The 10,212-nt window shown below is 35.7% G+C and overlaps 1 protein-coding gene across 1 annotated transcript in view; it reads right to left on the bottom strand.

The window, feature by feature from the left end:
• Positions 1-10,212, bottom strand: part of LOC106880106 (small conductance calcium-activated potassium channel protein 1) — a 514,884-nt gene that overhangs the window by 115,201 nt on the left and 389,471 nt on the right. Inside the window, exon 7 of the mRNA XM_052972057.1 lies at positions 4,796-4,906. Within this exon, the coding sequence (XP_052828017.1) occupies positions 4,796-4,906 (111 nt within the window). The remainder of the gene's footprint in view (positions 1-4,795; positions 4,907-10,212) is intronic.

A 10,212-nucleotide genomic window follows, 5' to 3' on the forward strand; every position in this document is an offset into this window, starting at 1 on the left:
ACACACACACACACACACACACACACACACACACACACACACACACACACACACACACACACAAACACACACACACACCTACAAGTGGTATTGTTCACTTCTAGTTCTCTTTGGAAAACATGTTTGGCCATAGGGAAATATTGCTTTGTTTGGGAACAGGTGAGAGTTGATGACAGGAAGAGCATCCAACCACAGAGAATATGCCTCAATGAATTCTGCCTGATGCATGCAAGCATGGAAAACTTGGAGGTAAATGATGATGATGATGATGGTGATGACAACTACGATGATGACAACAATGATGATGAAGATGATGATGATGACAACAATGACACCGCCGATGACGATGATGGTGATGATAATGACAATGACAATGACGGCAACAATGATGATGATGATGAGGAAGATAATGATGATGATGATGAGGAGGAAGATAATGATGATGATGATGATGATATTCACATGGTTACAGTGACTAATCCTTAAAGAGTAAACCAATAATCCATGGCCTCACATTTTGACAGAGGTGGGCATGGTTAATTAAATCAAACACCTGCATTTAACAAATTCTCTATTTCATCAACCCCAGAAAAATGCAAGACAACAATTCCAAATCTAATCGGATTTAACCCTTTCGATCCCAACCTACCTGGAACTGACCCTAGTTTTATGATACACACCTCCTGTTTTAAAGTGATTTAAAATAAGAACCCTTCCATCAAAATTCCATGTTAATTTATATTCTAGATGCCGCCTTAATAATGACAAACTTATTTTAACAAATTCTACATTAATTTCAAAATTAATTGAAACAAAAGCAATTTTGTTATCCTATTTCAAGAGAAATATGGTAGCAAAAGGATTTACTAGCAAAACAAAGGGAGAGATCGTGAAAATGCACAATATTTTGTCTGGCGCTCTACCAATTCAATCATATGTTACCTTTGGTGTTTGAATTATATTGACTGTAGCTGGTTTAAAATCTGAACAAAATTTACATCAAGGATGATTGTATTTAGATTTTAGACATTTTGGTTATCTAATTATTTTGGTTAATTAGTTATTCAGCATTCTTTTAAATTTTCCATAGAGAATTTCCTTTTTTTTGTTTCTAATTTTTAGCACTGTTTATTAAATTATTGAGTGATTTCACTAATGGGTAACATTAAAAGTCATAATATTGCTGTTAATTTTGTGTCTTGTCTCAAAATCTTTTATTGAGGTTCTTTATTTTTGTAACTCTTTTTTTTGCAATATCAGAAATCTGATAATTGACTGTTGCTATGTTGTTCTCAACTTTTATGGGTTTAATAGGTTAAAAATTAAAAAAAAAAGGGGGCAACATTTGGTTAGAAAATATTTTGAAACACACACAACACAAATGAATAGTTTATAACGTCGTCTAAAAAGCAGAGGATGTTGTTGACTGTCTACAATGCTTGCTGTTGATAGTTATTTGGTCAAAGGCTAGTTTTATGATCATGTTGTTTGGGATCTGGGCTGAATTGCATGAGAAGAATTAATATCTAGGAAATCAAAGAGATTTGCAGATAAAATAGTTATTATGCTTTAGACATTCACCTGTTTAAGGATAAATAGTTGTGGTGCCTTAAATAAAGACATATTTAAGAATAAATGGTTGTAATGCTTTAAATTTTGTTTTAATGATTTTGTCCCGAACAAAGTTTGGGGCCACTGTGACTCAAGCCACTACAAACAATGAAAAGAAGGGAGCCTACAAATTAAAAAAGAAAATGTGGGTGAGTGGTAAGAAGTTTGCTTCCCGACCACATGGTTCTAGGTTCAATCCCGCTGTGTGACACCTTGGGCAAGTGTTTTCTATTATAGCTTCAGGTTGACCAAGACCATGTGAGTGGATTTGGTAGATGGAAACCAAAAGAAGCCTGTTGTATATATGTGTGTGTGTATGTGTGTATGTGTGTGTGTGTGTGTGTCTGTGTCCCTCCACCCCCACCACTATTGCTTGACAACCAGTGTTGGTATGTTTATGTTCCCGTAACTTAGCAGTTCAGCCTAAGAGATCGATAGAATAAGTACTAGGCTTAACAAAAAAAACTATATGTACTGGGATCAATTCATTCGACTAAAACAAATTGATCAAGGCGGTGCTCCAGCATGGCCATAGTCTAATGATTGAAACCAGTCAAAGATAAAAGATAACAGATTTACAGAAAGCCTAATGCACTGAATATCATAGACCAGAAGAAGAGTGGATGATCCGAGCAAGTTCCAGGGAGCATCTCAAAGAAAGAAGCTGTTAGAATAAAAGGTCTTATGGCTAACAGGAAGCTCAGCTGAGAAAAGATGACCCCTTGGAAGAGAAATAAGTGACACGTTTTTAAGATATTGAGAGAGGGTACTAATGACCTACTTAATGATGAATCCTTGTGAAACCTTAAATAATGACCTGTATACGGATATGATTGTGATCAGGGCTGTTTTGGCAGCATCATAAATAAAAACAGACTCCATTTTATCATGAATGACCATGATATTGCATTTAGAAGTTTCCCCTTTGAGACACAAGTCTGGGCAAAGTTGTTTATGGAAGACCAGCAGTCGCCCATGCATACCAGCCTCCCTTCTTCATGACCTATTTAAAGATAATTGTTATGGCGTTAAAGTAATGACCTATTTAAGGATAACTGATTGTGATCAGGGCTGTTTTAGCAGTATCTTAAGCCCCTTGCAAATCACTGCACTTGTCCCTCTAAGTAATTATTCATTTGCAACCTGCTACAACATCGATCAGAACTGAGCCCTTAAACCTGTGATACCTTTGGGCAATTGTCCAGGATGGCCCTAATTGTGATAATAACAATTATGCTTAAATAATGACCTATTTAAGGATAAATGGTTACAATGCATTGAATGGGGAGTTATTTAATTTAATAACCACAGTTTGTGATGCCTTAAGAGGATTTGATTCTTTATACAATGTCTTATTTATTAACCGGTTGTGATACCTTAAATGTTGAATTATTTAATGATATTAGTGTAATCAGTCATGCGTAGAGAAAAGTTTCACTTTTGATCTGTCTGGATCATAAAACACACTAATTTATTAAATGAGCACAAATACAGATTCTAAAGGTACGTCGATATTATTGATTTGAATCTTGTATTATAAGGGCATGCTACAAAGGTATATCTCATCAATCATAGAGAGATGAAAGAACAAAGAGGCCTATGAGGGATTTTGAATGCAGTGAAAAAAAAACAAAACAAAAACCAAAAAAAAAACATACTACAAACAACGATAAATCTAATACAAGTATACAAACTAAATAAATGTAATGGATCTGGTCCAGCTCTTTTGCTCTCTCTCTCTCTCTCTGCCATCTCATTTGTTACCATTGAACAGGGGAATTGTTAAAGCATAGGTAAAAAAATGCTTTGTCATATTAACTCTAGTTCATTATATCCCATGTTCAAATCCTACTGAGGTCATTCTTTTGAGGTTGATAGAATTGAATACCAGTTAAAATACTGGTATCAATTGTATTAACTAACCTCTTCCCTATCACTAGTTGCTCATGTGTCTAAATCAGAAACATTATTATTATTATTATTATTATTATTATTATTATTATTCTGTGTTCAGATTCTGCCAAGGTTGACTTTGCCTGTCATCCTTTTGGGGTTGATAAAATAAATACCAGTTGTGTATTGGCATCGATGTGATCGACTTTCTCCCTCCCCCAAATTGTCCGGGCGTGTGCCTATGGTAGAAAGGCTTGATATTATTACTATTATTATTATTATTATTATTATTGTTATTATTATTGTTGTTGAGTGAGAGAGCAGTGCATGCCATCAAAGTGATACTGGGGTAAAATATATGAAGCTCAGTATACCCATCATGACTAACTGTCATCTGACAAGGGTACACCAGGCACATGCATCACAATCATATGTGTGTGACATAGTGATTTCATATCAAGATAAACAGCGCATGACCTTGCAGATGGGGCCCAGTTAGAATTTTGATTTCACTTGCTTCAACAGGTCTTCACAAGCAGAGTTTGGTTTCCACTGAAAGAAAGGTATGCCTAAGTGGGCTGGTTACACCCCTGGCATAGGCCACAGGCTATGGTCTCACTTGGCTTGCCAGGTCTTCTCAAGCACAGCATATTTCCAAAGGTCTTGGTCACTAGTCATTGCCTTGAGATTATTTCATCGGTAATTATTTTATCAATCTTGTAGGGATAAAAGGAAGAATCAATCTTAGCAGAATTTGAACTACAAATGTAAAAAGTAGTGTCAAGAATTTTGTCCAACCCACTAACAGTTCTGCCAGATCATCAGGTAAAGAGTGAAAGGGTCAATACCCCCTTTGGTCATGAATAAACATAGGATTGCACCTAGAAAATTCCCCTTCTAGGTACAAGTCCAGGCAAGGTTGTTTGTAGAAGACCAGCTCTTGCCCATGGATACCAGCTTCCCCACTCCACACCACTGATGTTATCCAAGGGAAAGGCAAAGGCCAGTATACCTTGGCATCAGTAATGCCACAACTCATTTCTACAGCTAAAGTGTCTTGCTCAAGAGCACAACACACAGGTCCGGGATTTGAACTCACTACCTCATTATTGTGAACCCAACGCTCTAACCACTGAGCCATGCACATTCTTAAGAACATCAATGATCATTTTAGTAATGAATTTGTTGCTCGGTTAAAAAAAGGTCAAGAATCTAATTAAAGATAAGAGAATAATTAATTTAAAATCTGATATGGAGTCAGTGTAAAGATGTGAATCGACTTGGAACTTACTCTCTTTGTTAGCTGTGTGTCCATCATGAAATTGTGCACATGTTTTTCTGCTCGACTGAGTTCCAGCTTCCGTGCAATTACAGCAACAACAAGGGCAGTGCATCCAGCGCCCTGAAATTTAAAGAAAGAACTGCATGAGGATAATTAAAAATTTTTTTTTTTTGCTTTTCATTTTGTTTTTAAATTTGTTTCTTTCATGTTGGGCAAAAGTATTGTAATGTGCCATGGCCTTTTTGAAGTAATTTGTAAGGAACATTGAAATAATATAACATAAACATGAGTTATGGATGAATTAACTGCTAAGATTTCTAAAATAAAGTGACATAAGGCATTAAAAGCATCTATCTGTGATAGAACTGAGAAATACTGATGGGACATAAACATATCATTAAAATAATACAGTGAGAAGCAATAGAAACACTACTAAATTAAATGTAAAAAAGATAAATAAAATAAAAATAAAGCCTTCATTGCATAGTTAATATAATTTATATAGAATAATAAATTGTTAGATCTTAAAAGTTCAAAGCAAAATATTTCAGCATAAAAATGTCTTTATCAAAAACATGAAAGAATAAAAACAAAGTAACGCTAGTTTATTATGTCAGTTGTCCTTAGGCTGCCTTTGGACTTCAGACTCAAATAATTTATCATTAAAATACAAAAATATAAATTGTATTAACCACATTGTAAGGTTTTCTTATTCTTTTATAAATATAGTTTAATAAAATGAATATTATAACTTAATGGCAGTTTACGATATTTATTCTAGCTCACAAAAATCGTTCTTGGTGGGAAGAGATGGGGTTCTGAAGCATTTCTGTATAAAACAGAAAACTTTTTGTTTTTTGTCTGTTATTATCTCAGAACTATCGTCATCCTCTTCTTATTTTATCAATTTCGATAATGTGTACAATCTTCAACTGTCAGGTGTCGCTGTATGGCAAGAAGTTTGCTTCTGAACCACATGGTTAAGGGTTCGGTCCCACTGCATGGCACCTTAGGCAAGTGTCTTCTACTATAGCCTAGAGTTGACCAAAATCTCATGAGTGGATTTGGTAGATGAAAACTGAAAGAAGCCTCTCACACACACACACACACACACATATACACGTGTGCATGTGTGTGTATCCTCATCATCACGTAATGTCTGTTGTCCATGCCAGCATGGGTTGGATGGTTTGACTGGGTTGGCACTCTGGAAGGCTGCACCAGACTCTAGTCTGGTTTGGCCTGGTATTCTACTGCTGGATACCAGGCCAAATCAGATTGGAGTCTGGTGCAGCTTTTAATTACAAAGTTATTTTATTAAATTCTTTATTATTTTAAAATTTAATTGAAACAAAGGCAGCATATGTTAACAGAAATATGGTAACAAAAAAAATAGTGTGGTTTCAGGGAAATTTAGCTACTGCTTCTAAACGATCAAGTGGCCACTAAGAGGCTTCCTAAATGACTTGCATTCAACAATGTCTATTCATTTAGCGAGTCACCAAATGTCTGTCTGCCAATTCAGTGATGATTCTTCTCATAGTGACCAAAATATTCCAATGCCGTATTGATTGGTAAATGGAGTTACATGACAGAAATAAAATTGGTCAAATGAAAAACAAAAATATCATTTAGAAAATATGACATGTGCAAACAGTTTCTAGTTCTGCACTGATTGTTGTGATGAATCATATAAATTGCTTAGCTGACTGGCTATGTAGATATTCGATTGTTGAATATACTATATTTTTGCATTAGTGATATTATAGTTTGTAATGTGGCGAGCTGGTAGAATTGTTAGCATGCTGAGTGAAATGCTTAGAGGTATTTCGTACGTCTTTACGTTCTGAGTTCCAATTCTGTTGAGGTGGTGGCCTTTTCCTTTGGATAAACATCAGTGGTATGGAAAAGGGAGGCTTGGATGCATGAATAATGGTCAGCCACTTTTTTCCAGGCCTACACATGCATTTTCAGATGCACGGTCAATCTTGGCCAACAGTGGTGGTGGTGATGGCAGGGAGTGGGGGTGGGTGAGTGAGGTGAGATGATGCTCTGATATCACCAATGTATGTAATTTTATGGGTATTGTCGCTTAGGTACAAGGTAGCTTTGATTGAGCTGACAATTGTTTTGCGAAGATGAAAATGAAAATGAAGTTAAAATAACAGAAAAATTAAGAACTTAATAGTATTTATATTAAATATAGAGAGAACGACAGGCAGCCTGTAGTATAGTTGGTAACACCTTCACCAGGCAGGTGTCACATGTATGGCTTTAGTCCAGTCAGATGACTTGTACACCCTTTGTTGAATCAATTTAGCAATCATCTTCATCGTCATCATCATCTCCCCCCCCCCATGCTATCACTACACCATCATCATCATTGCTGCCGCTAAAACCACCACCATAACCACCCACCACCACTACCACCATGACAACCACGACCATGACGATGAAGACGACGACGATCACCACCACCATCATCATTATCATTTCACATCCACATTCCCAAGCTAGCAACATTTGAATAAGTTTCTTACAGTTGAGCTCAGATCCTTATTAGGGGGCACTGCTCTCCTAGACAAGTTGGGTGGGGGAACTATGTCTCGCTCATTTGTACTCTACATTTTTTGCCAGGGTTTATAAAGTCATATGCCCTTCTTATCAACAACTACTCCACAAAGTGTTCAGACCTCATTTTATCATGGCACCAGCACTAGAAGGTTGGTCTTGTCCCTGGCAAGACTAAAAGACAAAAATTTCCTCTCTACCCTCTATTGTCACCATTTATTCAGCTACCAACACTAAAGAGGTTACTCTCTCTCTGACTAAAAATAAATATATATTATAGTGTCAAATATATTTTCTTTATTCATACCCCATTGTGCGTATATACTATAATGTGTAATTTACTTTCTCTTTTCATTACGCATTGTAACTATTATATTCCTCCTTCTCTACCAATTTCATTATAGCACTGCAAGTTATAAGATATATTAAAAGTTAGTCAATGTCTCAAATATTATGGATAGCAATAAACCTTATTAATGAAGAAATAGAAAAAATAATCTAGTTACAGTCACTTTTTATTTTGTAATTTTATTCTAGACAATTAAATAATTTAATACTTTACTATTTGTAAAATGAAATCAATATTTTACTGTTGCATCAGGAAGTTGGTGAGTTGGCAGGATGGTTAGTATGATGGTTAAAATGCTTAGCAGCTAACTGTTTTTTTCTCTTTCATATTCTGTGTTCAAATTCTACTAAGATTAATTTTGCCATTCATTTTTTGGGAGTCACTAAGATAGTATCAGTTAAACAATGCGGTCAGTCTAATTGACTTGCTCCTTCCCCTTAAGATTTTTCACCTTGTGCCAAAATTAGAAAGAATTATATGTTTATACTGAGAACTGTTCTTAATAGAGTTGCCAGAAAGTCAGACAAAATGTTTTGCAGTACTTAATAATAGTTGTTAATGATCTGAGTTCAATTCTTGCTAAAGTGCACTTTGTCTTTTACTCTTCCAGAGTCAATAAGCCCTCACACATCAGTCATCAATTGAGGGGTTTAACCCTTTCATTACCAACCTGGCTGAAACTGGCTCTGGCTCTGAGTACAAATGTCCTGTTTTCATAAATTTTCAATTAAAATCTTCCACCAAACCTTAGTCACAATTTATGTACCTAACACTAGCTGAATAATAACTAAGTTATTTTACTAAATTCTTTGTTATACTTAAAGTAATTGAAAGAAACACAGAACATCTCAAAATAAATACAGTAATGAGAGGGTTAAATCAACAATCCCCAGCCTTTTCTTGCACCATGGACCAGGAGGATTAATTTTGTATTTAAGGTAATTTAATTAAACATAATATGAAATGAAAACAAATAAACAAGTGTTTCTTTCTAAATTTGGCACAAGGCCAGCAATATTGATGGGTGATGTGAGTTGATTACATTCTTTTCCACTCTAGGCACAAGGCCCCCACATGTTTTGGAGAGTGGGAGCAATCGATTAAATTGACCCCAGTACGCAACTGGTACTTAATTTATCGACCCTGAAAGGATGAAAGGCAAAGTCGACCTCGGCGGAATTTGAACTCAGAGCGTAACGGCAGATGAAATACTGCTAAGCATTTCGCCCAGTGTACTAATGATTCTGCCAGCTCGCTGCCTTAAAAGTTGATTACACTGAATTAATTACATTGCTCTTCAGTGCTCAACTGGTACCAACTTCATTGATTCCAAAAGGATGAAATATCAAGTCAACCTCTGCAGAACTTGAACTCGGAAGGTAGAAATGCTGCTAAGCATTTTGCCTGAAATGCTAATGATTCTGCCAGCTAGCCGAAAGTGGTAAGCTGGCAGAATCGTTAGCAGACTGGGCAAAACGCTTAGCAACATTTTGTGCATCTTTGCATTCAGAGTTCAGATTCTGCCATGGTTGACTTTCCCTTTCAAACTTTTGGGGTCGATGAAATAAGTACCAGTTGAACTCTAGGTTTAATGAGATCAATTTACCCAATCCTTCTCTGAAATTGCCGGCCTTGTGCCAAAATTTAAAATTGACTTTATCATGAAGAAATTTTGAACATGAAGAACACCAAAAAGTCGGTAATTATGTTTGTCATTTGGTGAGCTGATGTACCCCTGAAGTGGTGGAATGAAGGTGATCTAATTAATTATCATCCCTCCCCATTTCACTCCACGTGTGACCACATACCAATATGGAAATCAATATTCTATTTAGAAGAACTGCCCTAATTAATATGATAATATTTTGTTTTAATGAAATATAACACGTGTGATTGCTACTGTTTGTTGCCATAGAAACTGAAGAGTTAGTGATGAAGATGTCAGAAAAAAGATTTTTTAAACTGAAGTTGTAAATCCTGATAGGAATACGAAATGATCATAATCTTAATTCATAAATGTGTGTATTTATCAAATAATGTACCCAGCCATGGAAATCATGCCAAAGCAGACACAGGTCCTCCGGCTTGCCAGTCCCTGTTGAATTGTCCAGCATAGAAATTGGATGTTAAATGATGATGATGTTGATGATAATAAGGATGATGTTAATATGTGTGTGTGTGTGTGTATCTATCTATCTATCTATCTATCTATCTATCGATCTATCTATCTATCTATCTATCTACCTACCTACCTATCTATCTATCTATCTATTTACTTGTCTATCTATCTGTCTGTCCATCTGTTTGTCCATTTGTCTGTCCGTCTGCTCATCTCTCTGTATGTATGAATACATGCATGTATGTATGCATGCATACATGTATGTATGTATGTGTGTATGTATGTGTGTATGTAGGTGTGTATGTAGGTATGTATGTAGGTATGTATGTAGGTATGTATGTAGGTATGTATTGATGCATGTATGTATGCACGCATTCATGTATTTAT

This window comes from Octopus bimaculoides, chromosome 12 (genome assembly GCF_001194135.2).
Source record: "Octopus bimaculoides isolate UCB-OBI-ISO-001 chromosome 12, ASM119413v2, whole genome shotgun sequence".
Taxonomy (NCBI): domain Eukaryota; kingdom Metazoa; phylum Mollusca; class Cephalopoda; order Octopoda; family Octopodidae; genus Octopus; species Octopus bimaculoides.